This window comes from Delphinapterus leucas, chromosome 2 (genome assembly GCF_059928025.1).
Source record: "Delphinapterus leucas isolate spDelLeu-1000000601 "Yukka" chromosome 2, BTC_Dleu_Yukka2, whole genome shotgun sequence".
NCBI lineage: Eukaryota > Metazoa > Chordata > Mammalia > Artiodactyla > Monodontidae > Delphinapterus > Delphinapterus leucas.
Window position 1 is genome coordinate 87,854,687 of NC_143130.1, and position 19,978 is coordinate 87,874,664.

General features: G+C 34.7%; 1 protein-coding gene across 1 annotated transcript in view; it reads right to left on the reverse strand.

The window, feature by feature from the left end:
• AP4E1 (adaptor related protein complex 4 subunit epsilon 1) overlaps positions 1 to 19,978 on the reverse strand; it is a 70,657-nt gene that overhangs the window by 38,910 nt on the left and 11,769 nt on the right. The window contains exons 6-13 of the mRNA XM_089907234.1: positions 17,419 to 17,578; positions 15,688 to 15,854; positions 12,197 to 12,270; positions 5,670 to 5,792; positions 5,464 to 5,573; positions 2,003 to 2,131; positions 839 to 962; positions 613 to 731 (exon numbers count right to left, since the gene is read on the reverse strand). Of these exons, the coding sequence (XP_089763360.1) occupies positions 613 to 731; positions 839 to 962; positions 2,003 to 2,131; positions 5,464 to 5,573; positions 5,670 to 5,792; positions 12,197 to 12,270; positions 15,688 to 15,854; positions 17,419 to 17,578 (1,006 nt within the window). The remainder of the gene's footprint in view (positions 1 to 612; positions 732 to 838; positions 963 to 2,002; positions 2,132 to 5,463; positions 5,574 to 5,669; positions 5,793 to 12,196; positions 12,271 to 15,687; positions 15,855 to 17,418; positions 17,579 to 19,978) is intronic.

The following is a 19,978-nucleotide window of genomic DNA, read 5'->3' on the forward strand; positions in this document are numbered from 1 at the left end:
AACTGAGGGCAGCTCTTGGAGCTAAGAGCAGGCAACAGTCAACAGTCTGAACCTCAAACCCTCAGTCTTACAGCTGCAAGAAACTGATTTCTGCCAACAACCACATGTGAGCTTGGAAGCAGATCCTTTACTAATCAAGCTTCAGATGAAACAGCAGCCCCAAGTGACACGATGATTGCAACCCTGAAAGACCTTAAGCAGAGAACCCATGCCTGGACTCCTAACCCACAGAAACTGTGAGATAACAAATGTATGTTGTTTTAAGTTTGTGGTAACATTATTATGCAGCAATAGAAAGCTAACATAGCACAGATATATGAGTATTCACATATTCAAAAATAGATTCACATAGAAAACACAACAAATGCATTGTAGACACAGACAGGCATCTAAATAAATACCCATATTTAAAAGACTAGTCAAGTGAGATGGCAGAGAGAATGAATAGATAAGTAAATAGTTAAGTGATAGAAGGTAGCCACTGGGAAAGAAAATTGACAGCTGAAGGAGTTAACTGAGTAGAACGGAATGATTTCTGAAGAAATATATTATTAGTATTTGACTTTATAAAAAAATAATATAAACATTTATGATTCAATGTACTTTGCTCACCCAACTCATAACTTGAAGAAATCTCTGTGGGTAGAACACATTTTCCACATCTAGTAAAGTGAAATAAGACTGAACTGCATAGAGCCTTAATTGTTGATTTTCTGTTTCATCATCAAAACCTACAAAGAAATTAATATACCATTTTAATTTCTACTAAATTCTCTAAGGACTCTGTAATAAAAACATTTAATTTAAAAATCTTTGCAGAATGCAACAGTTTACTAACCTTCTGCTAGCACTCTCAGAAAGTTATTGGGAATATCAGGATGCATAACATCTCCTCCCACTGAAAATACAGCATTCATTGTCTGAACAAACCACGCATTATCAGGAGCATATGTGTCCACAGTGTTAAGAACAAGTACACTTCCAAATGCCACTTATTAAAATTATCCTTTCTGTATAAATCTTAAAAAAAAATAACCCTCAGTTCATCCTAGTTTGGCATTTATACCTTTAACTTCTGCCAATAAATTGTTCTATACTCCAGCTTTATGTAAAATAGGTGCTCAGTAAAAGCTTATTGAATAAACTTAATAAACCAGTTCATGGTGCTTTATCTAGCACCATATATTGCACATAACAGGTGTCCAATAAATAACTCTGAAATAATTGAAAGAAATGTTCCAGCAACTATGGACAAAAACATAATGGAAAATGATATGCACTTCAGAAACTAAATGTGACATGTCTATCTGAACAAGTTGTTGACCCTCTTTTCTAATCTGTTCTTCTTCAGTTCTAAAATTCTATCATTCTGCTGGCCAGAGCTATAGCACTGGTTAGGACAAAACTATACTTAAGCAATTTCCAAGATACTTTGATCAGCATTATTCATTCATTCAATCTTAGATTTAAACAACAGACATCTTAAAAAGAATGATGAGTAACCTCGTGACCTGCAAAGTTCCTTTGACTTTTAAGAAACAAATGTGAAGAAAAGTAACATGTGAATGGAGTTGCCAACTACTTCACTGTGACAATTTCTAGTATAAACAGTAGTGTAAAGGATAAATTTTAGCATCCTGATCCCCTCAACAATCCCCTGAAAACAACAAGAACTTTTACTCAGGAAAGAAACTGAGTAGGAAGTAAAGTCAAAGACAAGGAGGGACTCTAAGAGGAATCAGACAGAGATTCCTGTATCCTCCTGCTGATAATACTGACCAATGGAATAAAAAGAACCAGGAAAAAAGTCATCCCCTAGGAAGTCTACACAAATTCTTGCTTTTGACAACAAGAGAGGCTTGAATATCAGGAATGGAAGTTACTGCTGGGCCTCTGAACTCAACCTGCAAGTGACCATGTCTAGAGCAATTATTTTAAAGTCACTGTGTAACTAAAGGTATTTTATGACTCATGGTCCAAACAAAGGATATTTCTCAGCCAGCTCAGCTATTTTGCCAACCAAATTGACAATAATATATTCTTCTTTGCTCTGATGTAAATATTCAAGCATTTTCTGGACAATCACTGTTATATTCTGTGCATTAGTAATTCTGTAAAGAAGTTCCAGAGTCTATTTAAGAAAGAAAAATAAAAATAGTATTATAAAACTATGCATGATAACAAATAAATACTGTAACATATAGGTTTATAACAGTTGATTCTTCCACTTTTATGTAGCTCTACTGGGCAGTTAATAGGTGCTCAAGAAATGCACATTTTAACTGAACAGAACTTAAGAAAGGTAAGACTATTGTCAAAAAAAAAAAAGAATTATAATCAATTCCAAAGTCTAAAAGCCTTCTATTGATATAGATAATAATCATCTGACATCTCTACATGACAGGCCATGTAAAGACTAAAAAGTTAAAAGGTTAATAATCTATTTTCTAAAAATGTAACAGCTTCTTAAACCTACATTACTTATACCTGTGTGCTATGCATGTGCGCGTGTGTGTGTATACATGCATACACATATAAAAATCCAGTCTTGCAAAATGCTTTTTCCACACTACCCGAACAACAGAAAACCACACTTGAATGGATTTGTCAGCTAAGGGCAAATGGTCTCTAATGGATGGATAAGGTAGTGCAAGCACTTCAAACCCCAGCAAGGCCTACGTTCAGAATCTCAGGTATCAAGGAAGAACCATTTTACAGCTTTCTCAGTGATGAGGCATATACCTCTTGCTGCCTGAAGAAAGATGAAGGAAGACCAGTACCAGAGTAAGCTCCCATTTGGCTGGCTTTCTGAGGTCCTACATCAGGGTTGTAAAAATATCATAGTTCCCAGAAATCAGTAGGAGACAAAGGGCAATAATGAGAAAGCATCGTTTACTGGCATTTCAGGAGCAACAATATTAGCTGCAGGAGAATTTCCACATATCCTTCTCATCAAACTTGTTCATCTATCTTTAGGGTTCTTTCTAATTTTTCAGTCCTATACCCAGGACTTCAAGTACAAAGGACAACAGATTTTCAATTTTTTTTAAACTGTTCCAGTTAATCCTTAACACCATTTAAAATCTATAAATACATAGGTTCCCCATGTATTTATAACTTTCAACCTATGAAGCTGCTTCAGACATGCTTCCTGTAGACTCTATATGTCACATATTTTAAGATAATCTACACCAAATTTACTTCCTACTCTAAGACCATGAAATTTAGCATTTCCAGGACTGAATGGGGACTGGTATTATGAACTGCATGGCTAGAGGTCTTTTCTGTTAACTCCTTCTTGCCTTCTTTTTCCCTGCTATGAAAGAAAAGTAATAAAATCAGGTAAAAGGGAATCCCAGCCCCAAGCAACAGGTCACTCCATACCCCAGGACCAAAGTTCTTGCCATATGGTTACTGATGGAGGTTAGAAGTGACAGTGGCATCGAGGAGACAGTACTGCAGTACCTTCTTGGGGCACCACTGATACTCAGTACCCTTCCCCAAAAATTCAACCTACTTTTCTCACTACAGATCAGACTTCATAATTTTAAAAGTTGTCTAGTTTCCCTTTGACCCTCATTTTTAAATGAGATCCCAATAAATAAATACAGCAATAAGAAAACTGTATCTAAGTCAACCGTGTTCAATTTAGTACTTAACCACACAAAGAAAATGCATGCTCTATGTCTGTTCAAAGTGGAAGAGCAATATAATTATTTGCTACTGTCCCTTGGCATCTTCTCATTTTTCTACAATGTCCACACATAGAAATTAGTACATCTGTAAACTTCCTGGATTCATTCAAGGCAGGTAACAATTTTCAGAAGATTAAAAATATGAATGCAAAAAACATATATGTATATATATGTAGATGGCAATTTCTTGAAAATATTATTTCAAAAATAGTACTAAAATTCAAAATTCATAATCTTATCTTTTAAAAATTATAGTTGTTTAATGTAATACAGTGTTCTCTCAATAAACTACTTTTAATTCACTGCTTTTAAGTAATTTAGATGTTTAGTAGATTCTTTTTATCTTTATTATTTTTAAAATCAGAAATAAAACTATCTACTCTTCTTACCTAGGTCCCATATACCATTTTAAATGAAGGTATAAAGTGATTCTCTACATAAGAATTAACAGATATATCTACATGGACACCCAAGTAGATACTGAAGCAATTTTATAAGAGGAAAAAGTTGAAAAAAATTAAGTAAATTATACAACTTTCCTTCCAAAAAGTTCAAAACATTTTAGGGATATCTTTATTAATTCTTTCAACATTCCTACATATTCAATAGGGACTGCATTAGCCTAGTTTATAGACGTTAATAATGGAAAAAATTAATCATCATAAATAACTTCTTAAGATTGTACTAATAGAAGACCTGGGAATAGAGTTCATGTCTCCGATTCATACAATTCTTGGACCAAAAAGATATTAATGAATCCTATACAGGTAACTGGACCTAACTCCTCCAACTCATAATTTATTTTTTTATTATTTTTTTAAGAGTGCTCTTGTCTTGACAGCATTTGTTTCATTTTCTATTTTATTTATTTCTAAAACGTATTTATTTATTTATATTTTTGGCTGTGTTGGGTCTTCATTGCTGCATGTGGGCTTTCTCTACTTGCGGTGAGCGGGGGCTACTCTTTGTTGCGGTGCGCAGACTTCTCATTGTGGTGGCTTCTCCTGTTGTGGAGAGCCCATGGGCTCTAGGCGCATGGGCTTCAGTAGTTGCAACACGTGGGCTCAGTAGTTGTGGCTTGTGGGCTCTAGAGCACAGGCTCAGTAGTTGTGACACACGGGCTTAGTTGCTCTGCGGCATGTGGGATCTTCCCAGACCAGGGCTCCCCTGCATTGGCAGGCAGATTCTTAACCACTGCACCACCAGGGAAGCCCCAACTCATAATTTAAAACCATTATTGTCGCAGACATAGAGGATGGACTTGAGGACACCAGGAGGGGGAAGGGTAAGCTGGGACGAAGTGATAGAGTGGCATGGACTTATATATACTACCAAATGTAAAACAGATAGCTAGTGGGAAGCAGCTGCATAGCACAGGGAGACCAGCTCAGTGCTTTCTGACCACCTAGAGGAGTGGGATAGGGAGGTTGGGAGGGAGACGCAAGATAGAGGAGATATGGGGATATATGTATAGCTGATTCAGTTTGTTATAAAGCAGAAACTAACACACCATTGTAAAGCAATTATACTCCAATAAAGATGTTTTAAAAAAATAAATAAATAAATAAACCATTCTTGTAATTACTGACTCAAGTGCTTTTTAGAAAAGTTCCTTAAACTTCAATAGAAAGAATAAAATGCACTCAAAAGTTAAAATACACACGTGTGCAAATACACAGTGCCCACCATTTTAATCTCTCTCCATAATACCAACAAAAAGTTTAAAAATTGTAACACTTCACATACATTACTCAAAATACCAGTTTACCTCTCTTTTAATAATGGGATCAGGATGGTCTAAGCATTCAATTATTGTCATCTGGTGTTGAAGAGCCAGAGTGGGATCCTGTTGGATAACATAGGTAAGAGCCTTCAATCCTAGAAGCAAAGATTACATTATAGAAAGTGACATAAAACAAATACCCAGCAAATTTCTCTCTTGGTAATTTCCATCAAAAGAACCAATCATCTTACCTAAATATTTGAGATTTATTTTAGGTGACAAAACAAATTTTCCAATGCACTTGGCAGCCTTCTCAAGTAATTCCGATTTAGGATAAATAGAATAGACTGTATGTACACATTCAAACAGAATAGCTACAGAAATAAAATATTATAATGTCAGGGATCATATTAAGGCATAATAAAAGAATATATCTGTGTAGAACTCCTAACAAAACAAACTAATTGGAAGGTCAGTTTTAGTCAAAAATCTTACTTATGGAAATTTTTCAAATATAAGAACTTTACTGTTTTCAGGCTTTATACAGTTGTTAGGATTACGTTACCACAGTACAATTTAAAGACAATGATATATATTAATAGATAAGAATGATATATTCAGTCATGCAACAAGTATTTTCTGAAACTTCCTATGAGCCAGACATTGTTCTACTAGTATGGATACAGCGGTGACAAAAACCCCTGCCCTCAAGGAAATCACATTCTAACGGACACATAAGTAATACATTCACTGTTCCCATATAAATAGATACTTCCAACACTCCTTGAATGCTTAAAATAATTTATTCTTAGGCATTTTCTACCACTTTTACATAGAAACTGTATATGTAGTTTATTTCAGTGCAGTTTATTTCAACATAATCATTTCAGGATGCTCTAGCATTTATTTCAAAATAGGGCCACTACTCAAAAATCTTCAAACCACTTTTTAACAATTAACCTCCAAGGATATAGAAAATCTACTGAACATCTTAATAGTGTTCAAATTTGATTTTCTGGTCTCATCAAAGATCTGATAGCTATAATAGACGATCAAAGTGGATACTAAAATTTTTTTCAAACTCTCTTAAAGAGCATAAGTCAAAGAGCTGGAGCTTTGCCATGGTAAAGAAGAATCATTTAGGCACCATTAAGTCCTGCATGTCCTGTGGAATCACAGAATGAGAAGTGAGACACAGAATCAGCAGACTTAAAAATAGTTCTACTATATAGTTGAAGCATATCGTGTCTTTGATAGAATCACTCCTGCTCTTTTTCCAAAAGCTTAAAACATAATCAAACATTTGTGTACAGGATATAAGATAGATCCTGAATATTCAACTATGTTTTACACTGCTAAGCTGCCTATCAATTGATACACATATAAATTTCTGGTAAAAAGCTTTACATAAATAAATACTTTCTAAAGAAGGAGAGAGAAAAGAAATCAGACGGAAAGATTTTTAAGAAATAAACAACTCTTTAAGAAGGGAACTGACTTTAATTAAAGGAAAACCTACAAAGTAAGTCAACTGAACCTAAAAAGATTCTTTATATATCCAGATGTTATGCTGTAAAACGCTGTTACTCTGTGCTATGAAAAAAGCTGATTTTATGACTTCACGAAGTAAACAGAGAGAGCCTTAGTCAACTTAACTAATCAACTAAGGCAGGAGTAGGCAACACATCATTAAACACAGCCCTCAGCCTATCTTTGTAAGCTGTGAACTAAGAATGATTTTTACATTTTTGAGATATAACTGACATATAAAATTATTACTTTTAGGTATACAATTACATTTTTAAAGGTTTAAAATAAACAAAGGAGAATATATGACAAAAACCTATATGACCGACACAAAACCTAAAATATTTACTATCTAGCCCTCTTTTCAGAAAAAGTTTGCCAAACCCTGAACAAACGTGCTAGTCCTAAGTAAGATTAAAAATGATGATGTTCCATTTTCTATCATAACTGACATATTTTCCTTTATGGATTTCTACCATTTAGAGCTCTCCTATCAAGATGTTTTACTGACAACAAAAGCTTCTCATTACCCATCTAAAACCTAAACTTTTATATTTAGATGCTCATAAGATTTCTGAAAAGCTAGTTTAGGCAAAATTAATAGTTCAAAAATTGCACTTATTAGTCAACCTAGGCATAAATGAGCTGAAATGAACTTAACAGGTTTTTAAAATTATTTTTAAATAATTTAGAGGCTAATAGCCTTTATTCTCCAACTCTACAAAAGTCTAAGTCCATAAATGAAAAAGCAATTACTCTGCTGTCTCCTCACTGCAGTGGTTAAAAGAATACAGTAAGTCCCCTACATACGAACCTTCAAGTTGCAAACTTTCGAAGATACAAATGTGCCCCTGTACGCCAGCAGTTGTACTGTACTACCGTACTTTTCAAGGTACTGTACTGTAAGATTAAAAATGCTTTATTTATTTTTGTGTTTGTTTTTTATGTATTATTTGTGTGAAAAGTGTTATAAACCTATTACAGTACAGTACTATATAGCCAACTGTGTTGGTTGAGTACCTAGGTTAACTTTGTCGGACTTACGAACAAATTGGACTTACAAACATGCTCTCGGAAAGGAACTTGTTTGTACGTAGGGGGACTTGCTGTAGAGCCTCTAAGGATTTCTAAAGGTAAAATGCATCATGGAGCTTTGTTTACTCTTCCAGAGGAAGCCAGGTCCTAATCAAAATACCATCAAGTAAAAAATTAACAAATTAAAAATTAATAACATTCTAACATTTGTGACACTGTGGTTTTATTATAGATATTTTGGGTAGGATTATGCACAAAATTTGAAGAAGTTCTACTGACACTGTATCCTTCAGACTAGACTTTACTTTCATTTTAAATAAATTAACTACTGTCACCACTCTGGCAGCGAGATGCGGGTACCATGCAATAAGGGTGGCAGTCCGCTCTGCCTCCTTTAACACTTGGAGAGGCAAGGGATGCTGGTTCCTTCTGGATGGGGGATGGAAGTACCCTGCCTGGAAGAGGGAGGGGCACCCCGTTACTGCTCCCTATACAATCTGCATTGAGATTAAGGGGGTGGCCCTGGTATACATAACCAGTTTAAAAGCCCCAACTCGTCACTAGACTTCTTCTAACGCCACCTCAGGAAAGATGGGAGGGGTACCTCATTATTCCCTACTCCTGGATAATGTGAAATCCAGGCTTCCCACATCATCTCCACTGGCAATGCCAGGGAGGGTCCCCCTTAACATCTGGCAGGGATGAAACTGCAGCTGCCCCTCTTGGTCTTCACCACTAGCCCCGTGGGAGGGTTGGGGCACCTCATTGTATCTGGTGAGGGTGGAAATCTTGACTCTCCATTCAGCCTCTGCCGCTGTGGGTGGTCCACAGTTTTTTCTGTCTGATGCTTGGCTGTAATAGAAGAGCTATTGTCTAAAAGTTTTCTATCTTGCTAGTTTGCCCTTTTTCCCTTAGTCCTTTGGCTAGAGAGCAGGCTTTTTTCAGGGCACTTTTGTCTGCACCTGTTGGCATTTTCAGATTGCTGGCTCTTCAGTACCCAGTCTGGGGTATATGAGGCAAAAAGAAAGCCCAGGGTACCCACCTTGGTGTTGTTCCTTGAATGCAAAGGTCCCTAAGCAGTCTCCCTTCATTTATCCACCTTTCAGAGTCTTATATGTTTATTTTACATATAATGTCCAGAGTTTTTAGGTGTACTTAGTGGGAAAAGTACTTCTATCTACTTTTGATGGTTCTATCCCTTATACTCCATTTTATGTAATTCTCCCAATTTACCAAATAGTTTACTAAAAATGTCTTTCTCATATTATCAGTACCCTGCCCAAAACTATTCCATACCTCCAGATTTATACAGTATAAAGTTCCTTTGGCTGCCATGGGAGGACCTCCACAATATGGGCTTCCCACTGCTTCACTATGAACTGTCCAACAGGCTGGCAAGTCACTGTTCTCTGAAACTGTTTTAAACACGCCCGCTTCTGCACCTTCTCTCATGTTCCCTCTGCCTTAGAACCACTTTTAACCTCCCTTCTGGCTATCTTAATCCTATCTTTCAAGGTCCTATTATATCAATAAATCTTTATGTGCCCTGAAACCCAGAGTGATCTTTATCGCCTCTAGATTCCTGTAATATTTATTGACTTTATCTCCCCTTTGCATTCTGCCTTATACTGACATTATGCTTTCATAAATAAGTTATCTTCTCCATTATACTGTAAATTCCTTGAAGGCAAAGATTATATTTAATACTTCTTCATATCCTCTACATCACTTTATGCAATGCCTGGCACATAGTGGATACTCAGTAAATGCCTCTGATGTGATTTACTTCTTGATTTGACACTAAGTTATAATAATGAAACTTTCATAAAAATACAGTTTAAAAAATATTAAGACTGAAACCCAATAACATAACTGATAAAAGTAAAATAACTTTCTCTTCTTTCAATTCAATTAAAACATATTACTCACTGAGTAATCCAGTGCCAGATACTGGGATATGCTGGCCGATAAGACAGACACAGTCCCTGCACTTATGAAGTTTATAATTAAAATTCACATTTTTAAGTAATAAGATATTTATATTAGGTTTACCAGAGAACACTCTACCATTGATAAACTCACTGTAAGCTATAAACTGTATCAGTACAAATACGGGGGGGAAATGTAGAACAAAGAGAAGATAAATAAAGGAAAAAAGGGAAACAACAGAAACTAAGTTTCTCTGGCAAGGTGAAACACTGGACTGACAGACTACAAAGAAATAAACTGTTGGCACTGGTCCCAGCAATCTTAATAAAAGAAGGATGTCCTAATGGAGAACATTAAAAAATATTTCCTCAGGTGTACAGTATTCTCTAAATCGAAAGTAGTAACAGTGGTTATCTCCAGGAGGGGGAACTGGGTGGTGGGTCATAAGGGTCAAAAGGACACTTACTGTTCACTGTATACCCTTTTGTACCTTTTGAATTTTGAACCATGTGTATATATTACCTATTCAAAAAAATTTAAAAATTAAAGCTGAAATGTCAATTACAGAAAGAAAAAAAAAACTTTCTGCAAGGAAAAAAAGCAGAAAATTGATTTTAAACAGAATTCCTTGAGAGCCTTTCAAACCCTTATCCTAGACCATGATTATATCTCAAGCAAAACTTTTTAATTTACTTTAGCTGCCTCCAAAGATTCTGACACTACTCTGGATACACTGACAGCTCCTAGCCAAACCTCCTGCCTCAATAATGATCATCCTTATCTCTGGCACCTTATTCTTCTCATTACATAGCAGGATCCTAGATGATGTCAACTATTCATTATACTGTACACTTATAAGGGCAGGGCCTGTGTCTACCTTATTCTTCCCTTAAGCTCCCACACTTACCATGGAGGAATACGTTAAGTCAATCAACTCTTTCCTCAATCTGTACCTAGTTTACAAATTAAATTTTTGTTTTGTAGGCATTCAATAAATACTGGGTGAACAAATGAATACACCACACTTATTACCTTAATTACCATTTATACACGCAAAACATAAATCTATCCTTCAAAATTTACTATCCCAATTCACTACCACGTGCATTATTTTTTCCATACTAGTCTTATGCATGCAATCCTTTCTTTTTATTCCTACTGCATTTTTGTCAAGCACTTTTATTACAGTTAAACTAGTTCAATTTCTGCCCTCTAGTCTACTCTGCACTTCTACAACCATTGTTCTTAAAGATCCACAGTTTACCATTGTCTGAAAGAACAAGTAATGCTCTCCATCCCCTACTTCACGGTATTTTACCAGATTAAGAAGTGACTTCTCATTTGAGTTATACCTCTCTATACCTCTTCTACTGCCCTTCTCCATACCAAGTGAGATTCAAACTGTTTTACTTCTATCCTTTAAATATCTCCAAATATCCCAATTTCTTCAACGAGCTTTTTCAGGCTGACCAATAAAGAACTAAGAGTTCTTCCCTCTGGCTATTAAGACTGGAAGTTTTTTTGGTTACTTTTCTCAGTTCTCCTCCCTCCTCCCCCATTTTACTCTTGTCTCTTATCACTAAATTACTTTGTAAAATTGTATTTAACATAAATAGCTATTGTCTCTTCATTAAAAAGTACATTATTCCACATCTATATATTCTTATCTATATCGTACTCATCCTTCAGTTATCTTCTTAAATATCACTTTTTCAGAAAAGCCTTCCTTGTTCTCCCTCTCATCTAAGACTAGCTGCTGTATTCTCCAGAGTACCTTGTAAATTCATCTCTGTAACATTTCTAGTACCTGTCCCCTTCCATCTATTTAGGCTGTGAGCTCAACGATATTATTTTATTCACGACTGTATTCCAAGCATCTTTCACAGGGTCTGATAAATAACAAAAACTTAAGAAATATTTGGTGACTAGTTGACTGATTATTTCATTTAAGAACTGTCTTAAGTATGGAATGGACCTACTAGGTTATCTTCACAGTCAATTAGATGCTTGATGGACATTTTCAATACAGAGACAATTTCTCTTTAAAAATAAAGACTTAAAAAGAGAGACAATTGTAATAGTCAATTTAGGTCAACATTTAAACAATGGCGTAATTTCAAATTATTTTTATTAGCTATTCAATGCTTCCAGTGAAAAATAATAATCCCAAAACCACCTTAAAAATTAACATTTAAAATTCTATTGAAATTTATATTCTAACACAGATTTAGCTATAATACTGAAAACATTATTAGTCATTAGAGCAGCATTTACATATGTTACCTACCATATGTGACATTGTGATTTAACTCAGCTCTTCGTAAGGATTCATCGAGAACATCATACATTAATTCACTTGTCCTGTTTAAAAGATATTTTATTTGCAGTAGAATTATAGTATTATAACCCAATAAAACATAGTTTTTCAAACTTCTCTCTCTTTAAAACTGAGGATCTACAGAAAAGAAGTGAAAGAAATTCATTTTATGAATTGGGAATTTCACTTCTTAAAGATTCCATTTGTTCTTTTTCATGAGTTTAACTTCCTGCTTTATCAAAGCTGAGTAGTCAATGAAGAGATAAGTCAATCAACTCTTTCCTCAATCTGTACCTACTTTACAAATAAAGTTTTTGTTTGGTTGAACATGCTATCTTTTATAATTTTCTTCGTAATATAATATTTCTACCTGTTTAAAGTTACTACATTAATACTTCACATAACCAGATTACTCCAGACAGTATATTATCTGTATTTCAAACACTTAGTTTTTAAAAAATATTCAAATACTAGTCTTTCTTTGAGTAGTACCAGGTTCATCAAAAAGAAAATTTTAACTTTCATTTATGTTAAAGAAATTATATTTTGTGGAATTAACAGATTAAAACCATTCCTATGTCTTTATGGTCACTGATTACAGTTATAGTTACTGGGTTGAGGTAGATACTATACAAAAATGCAGTGTTTTATAGAGCCCTAGCACTCTGCCACCAAGCCTTTTCTCCAAGGAAAAGTCCTCTCCAAGAGGCCAATGTGAAAACTATGGCTTCTCAGCTGATATTTTTGTATGTTTTGTAAACTCAAAAAGCACTAATAGAAAAAAGCACCATCAACACAGAATACTCAGGGACTTCCCTGGCAGTCCAGTGGTTAAGACTCCACGCTTCCAATGCAGGGGGCACAGGTTCAATCCCTGGTCGGGGAACTAAGACCCCATAGGTCACGTGGCGTAGCCAAAAAAAAAGTAACAACAACAACAGAAAAAACCCCGACCCATAAAATACACAGTTGTTTCTTGCAGAGAAACTACACTATAAAACAAACAAAAAGATGAAAATAATCTGGGGCTATACAAATTACATATCATGTATGTTACAACTTTCTCAGAAAATGTCTTTTTTTTCCAAATATACAGCTGTAAAACTCAATATGAAATGCATGTATTTCTATTGCATCTTAACTAAAGTATAAATATCCAGTGAGAATCCAGAACCATATCTAAAATTCCTCATTTTATTATGTAAGCATTTCTTCCACAGACAACAACCATATAGTAGACATTACAAATCCTTCCCTCCCCAAATTTGGTAATACTACACTTAGATTATGGTATAGTTGCCCAATTTTAAAAGCCAATGTCTGGCATAAGAGTCATAATTAACCACATGAAATGTGGAAACATTTGCAGACATGATTGAGCTAAATGTTAATAACCTAAGAAGCAGAATGCTATAAAACACAAGGAAATATTCAAACAATAGATATAAAAGACCATAAATATAAGAGATTTTTCCAGTAAGTTAATTCTTTCAATTAAATACATTAGAATCCTGTTATAAAATAACTTAACATTTTTACTTTGCCACATTGAGCTAATCATAACTTAAGAAATATACGTTAACATAAAATCTTATTAGAGTTCAAACAACAAAGGAGGGAACGAACATTCTAATGTTCCATAACATTATAAGAGAGTTCTACTCTTTATTCATTTAATTAAGCCTAATTTCTATTCAACTGAGCTCTCTGAACTCTATTCAACATACTCATCTTTGTACATATTCTTCAAATTCATCCATGAAGGAAAGAAGGAAGATAATGAGTTAATGAATTTAGTAAATTCACTAAATGCCTCCAAAGTTACTTCTTGACAACATATGATGGCATTAAATCCTTTTGGACCAGTGAGATCTGAATGCATTACTATGAAATTCATGGTTTTAAAACAGAATTCTAGTGAACTCCAACTAGAGCTCCACAATAGGACAAACATTTCCAATGTGTGTGTCTACTCCATCAACTCCAGGTTTCCACCCTAGGTTTCAATCAAGGTTGAGATTCATAAACATAGAAAAAAGTAAAATAGCAACACCAAGAGTGATACAGCCCAGTTAGCGCTCATCAGGAGCTCACCAAAGACGGATGCTGACATGACACTGAGGAGACATTACTAGGAGCAATAATAGCCTAGAGGACAATCCCTTAGTAAAGTGAGACTAAAGAATTAGCATATAGGAGTTCCCTGGTGGCGCAATGGTTAAGAATCCGCCTGCCAATGCAGGGAAGCCCTGGTCCGGGAAGATCCCACATCCCGCAGAGCAACTAAGCCCGTGCGCCACAACTACTGAGCCCGTGGGCCCTAGAGCCCGTGCTCCACAAGATAAGCCACTGCAATGAGAAGCCCATGCACTGCAACGAAGAGTAGCCCCCGCTTGTGGCAGCTAGAGAAAAGCCCACACACAGCAACGAAGACCCAATGCAGCCAAAAATAAATAAAATTTTTTAAAAAAGGATTAGCATATAAATGCACCCTACTGTATAAAACAAAACCACGTCTCTAAAGTCAGAACCTGATCAGTAGTATTTTCTCAAGACAGAAACACATCAGGGGCTCAAGCCATGGTCCTTGCTCTCAAGGGGACCAAATCTAGTTGCTCTTGAACAGTTTAAAAAAAAATTCTTAAATAAAAATAACAGGTGTGCACACATGCACACACAGAGAGAGAAAGAATGATAAAGCAAATACAAATAATTGATGAACAGAGGTAGAGAGAGCTCCCTGTACTATTCTTGGAATTTTTCTGTAAGCTTGAAAAACTACAGCAAAATTAAAAGTTACAAAAATATATGTAACTGGAAAGGCACCCATAAAGTTTAATAAAATTACTACCTAAAAGAGTAATTCAAACAAATGAATTGTTCCAATTAGAGCAACAGGGTAAGCAAACTATAGTCTGCATGCCTAATCTGTCCAGATGCCTGTTTTTGTATTGGCTACAGGCTAAGAATGGTTTTTACATTTTTAAGTGGTTGAAAAAAAATCAAAAGAATAATATTTCATGACACAAAAATATTATATGAAATTCAAGTTTTAATGTCCTTAAAGAGTTTTTTTGGAACATAGCTGTGCACATTCATTTACATATTATCTATGGCTGCTTTTGAGCTGTATACAACAGCAGAATTAAATGGTTGCAATAGACAACATATAGCCCATAAAGCCTAAAATATTTATCTGGCCCTTTATAAAAAAGTTTCCCAAGCCCCAAACTAGAATGGTTAAGAAAGTTTCATGGAACATATGGAGCTTCAAAGGTATCTTGCACTGTGAGTAGGACTGAGATAAGCAGAGAGCCAGGATTATCCCAGCAGCCTGAATTTTTACACTTCTTATAGTGGCTTATTTATCACTATTAAGTCAATTAAGCATTGGGAGAAGCTGGTTTATCATGAAACCTCTAGATGACTAAAGCCTATCAAATTTACCTAGAATAGTTTACCTTTGATCATCTTTTCCTAGAAGTCCTAGTATTCTCAACAGCTGAATTTGTAACCATGGTGCTGGTACACTGTGGTAATTGAAATCTATGGGGAGTTTTCCTCCAACCACTTGCTTCAAAATTGTTACAAAACTCCCAGTCAAGTCTTTATATGCGGATGAATTCTCCTACATCCAAAAAACAAAATAAAACAAAACAAAAAACTTTCTGTTAATAATAATGTCTTAAAAATAAAATAGACCTGGTTGAAATGCCATATAGAATCTAACTTAATACATGCTCACTTAAGAAGTTTCATGTTCATATTTAATGAAACAGTCCTCTAACTGTGTAATTTCTTCCACCATGAAACTCCTCTGGCTACCAGATCCAGAGCTGAATCATGCCCCAAAAAGCTTCCACCACTTCCTACTTCCTATACAGTTTAATCACATTTCCAAAGTTCTATAATTACATCTTAGAACCTTTAAAAGCTAGTATCAGCAATTAAAGCAAAAATTGAAAAGAACCGGCATACTGAAAAAAGCAGTAATACCTCTACTTTTGATGAAAACCAAGGTCTGTTTCCAATCTCTGAATTTTGTTTTCAAGACTTCTTCATGTGATTGAACTAAATATGTTCCAGGTGGAAGAGCATAGCCAAAATTACTCAAACATTTAAAACCCCCAAAATCAGTAAGCCTGTTTATCAAAAATTAATTAACTCTATAGTATTTAAACATATTTGTGATTCTGAATGAGTATGCCTTGATTATCTATCTGACTAATCTCTTGGACTGGGGAAATTTTTTTTATCTTTTTTTTTTAACTGAAGTGTAGTTAACATACAATACTATATTAGTTTCAGGTGTACAACATAGTGATTCAGCATTTATGTATATTACGAATTGATCACCACTATAGGTCTAGTAACCATCTGCCTGAACTGGGGAAATTAAATACACATTCCTCAAAATGAATGTTAGACTCTTCATTGTAATTTTTACTGTGTATCAAGGACAAATTTTTGGAAGGGAAATAATAGCTCTTTCAGAGTTTAATAAATGTTAGAGGAAAAATAAGATTTAATATCAATTATCTATTTATACCACACTATTTTGGAGCACACAATGCATAAAAGTAAAGACAACCTTCAGTTTCTGTAATTTTTAATTGATTTCAACAGCATATTCCATTTCATTATGAGGTATGATGAAATCTCTCACAAGTATATACTTTCAGACACAAAGGGTTTCAGGCAATACACTGGGGATGAATTAGTATAAACCCGTATCATCATTTAGAAAAATTTTTTACCATAGTATCCAACCCCCCTTCCTCCTCCAACACAGTATCAACGTATGGAGTCAACACTGTAGACTATGCTTTGCACGTTCTCCACCAGCTCTCCTCATTTCTATAAACCGTTATATGTATCCCATGAAGTTGTATAAAAGGGAGGTACTGCTTGAAAAACCACAAATCTGAAAATTTCAACCACTTTCCAGAGCTACCATTTTTCCATGCTTCTTTCGTAACATGAAAAAATTTTAGGCATAAAAAAAGACTAAATCTATAATTTGTCTACAACTCATGTGATCAACAACATGCAAAAATTACTATTAAAGTGTCAATAATACAAATTTAAATGTGACTTAAGCATTTTACTGAAAAATATGAGTTTTCTTTTAATTACATAATTACATTTTTCTAATGGTAGCTACTCAGTAACTGCTCAAAATGCCAACTTACCTTAATCATCCTAAGGTATATGTGCAAGGATGCAGCCATGACCCCAACATCTCTGTCACAAAGTGCTTTCCGAAACTTAATATGGATATGCTGTACTTGATTAGGAGCGATGAGATAGAATTTATATAATGCTAGGACAGCTTTTCTTCGTATAATCTCCCTAAAGATAAAAAATAAAATCTAAATAAACCATCTGAATTATCAGGTATTTATTAGTTTGAAAAGATTATGGACCAGATGATTGTAAAATACCAGCTGTTACCTGAAGCTAAAAAGAAAGAATTACACATTTATTATTAATTTTTTATTCTAATCTACCAAACTATAAAAGTAGTTATCTCTAGGAGGTAAGGCCTCAAGAGACTTTAACTGTCCATGTTATATATTTCTCTAGTTATAAAATTTTTTGGTAACAAGCATATATTACTTTTGAAACCAAAACAAACCAGGAAAGATAAATTCCTTAATTCCCTAATTCCATTTTTGAAAGCCATATCTGTAGAAATTGGGAAAAGAATCAACAGTAAATTTAAATGAGTGAGGGGTAATTTCTGCCAATAACATTAAAAGTCTCTTCATCAATATTAAAAGTCTCCTTAACATTCTAGCTTTTCATATTTCTTTTTTTACATCATGGGCAAACATACTCCAAATACTTGAGGGGGGGCAGGGGAGTATAAGGGGGACTTACATTAAAAGATGTTACTCCTCTCCTTGCCCAGCTCATGTTTCAAAAACCTCATTACAATGAAGAGGAAAGTATACACAAGTCTTGCACTTCATTTGTAACAGATAATGTCTAGCACACAAGAAGCAAAAATAAAGAGTTGCTATCCTATGAACATAATGTAGTTTCCAAGGAATTATATTCTTTGTTTTTGTCTCTTATGCCTATTTCCACATAGTTCATATTTGCAGACTATGCTGGCAGTGCCCACAACAGCAGTACAGAAGTATTTATTTTCAGGGTTCCTTAATATGTATTTCTGTTACCTAAAATCATAGAATCTCAAAATTGAGATTATTCAATGCAATCCTCTGTGTTTCACTCAAGAATACTTTTTATAAGATTCCTAACAAATGGCCACCCAGCCTCTGCATTAACAAGCAACCTACTATCTTCCTAGGTAAACTATGTCATGCTGGAAAATTCTTTTCACATAAAAAGAAAAGCAGATTAACAAAAGATTTGCCATTAGTATTAATACTACAGTAACTGTAAACTATATCCCAATGTATTGCTATTGGGCATTAACCAATATGAGTTCCGGGAGAGAGTAAGTAAATGAGGTGAGGAAAAAGAATACAAACTCTGAACAGGCTCAGGAATCCCTCGGTCTGGCCCAAAGTGGTGGCAATAACACAAGATATCAAAAAACCTGGATTTGGGCTGTGAGTTTGGCGTGCTGAAATATAACCAGGGATTCAAAAGTCGAGTCCAAGCCCTGTCTCATAGCTTCGTTGTGATATCTACTGGTTTATCTGTAGCTCTGTCCCACAGCTCTGTCTTTAGCTCTTTACTCCATAGCATGGAGTTAGGTATGGCCATAATTGCAAAAGCAGAGTTTCAGGAAGTCTAAACTCTAACTGGTAGAAGACAGGAAAGGCCAGGACTTGAAATGACAGTAGATGGGAAACAATAAGGAAAAAATTGAAAGGGTAAATGGGAAGCAACAAGGAAAAAATTCAATTCTTTGAAAGATTTCATAAAAAGGATAAGTATGGCTACCACAAAACAGTGGTGGTATGGAAAAATTTCATAAAAATATGCTCTGCTGTGATCATATCAACCTCTAATTATCTAAGAAAGGCTAATATTTTATTTCCAGTAATTAATTTTCCATACCCATCATTTGTTCTAAACACAGATTTGATATAAACAAAATATTACAAGTCTGAAAAGTCTCTGAAGTTATTCCATAATTCTTAGAAAAAGCTATCATTTTTAGCTGAAATATTCATGGTCCGAGATTTAAAGAACACAAACCATAAAACAACATTTTAAAATCTTAGAACACTAAAAATACTGACTTAAGCATATGAAATATTATGAGTAACAAAAGAAATCTTTATCAAAAATGTATATATAACTAAAATACTGCAATCACAAAGGAAAAATGGCAAGTGACTGTAAACTTTTCCCTAACTTTAAAGATTATGAAGTTAAGGGGCTTGGTCAAAAACAAAATAATTCCAAATGTGGTGAAAAAGTAATCAAGTTGAGAAGGAGAGAGTTAAGGAATCATACAAGATTAGCAAAATACAAGTTAAAGCTCATTTGGATATATTCTGCTATAAAACAGAATTTGAAAGTTGCAGTTTTGATATAAAGCATCCCCAATACATTGAAGGTCTATGTTCATAGCACTTGAACCATTTCCATATGTTTTCCATTACTTCACTTTATCCTCAAAACAAATCTGTGAGAACTAAGGATCTTCAACCAACCCCATATAGCCAAGAGAAAAACAGGACCCCTGATGGTTAGCAGAAGTGGGAAGAAAGCCAAGGATTCCTGATGCTAAGCCTCACTGACTCTCAGTTTAACTTTAGAAAGTTG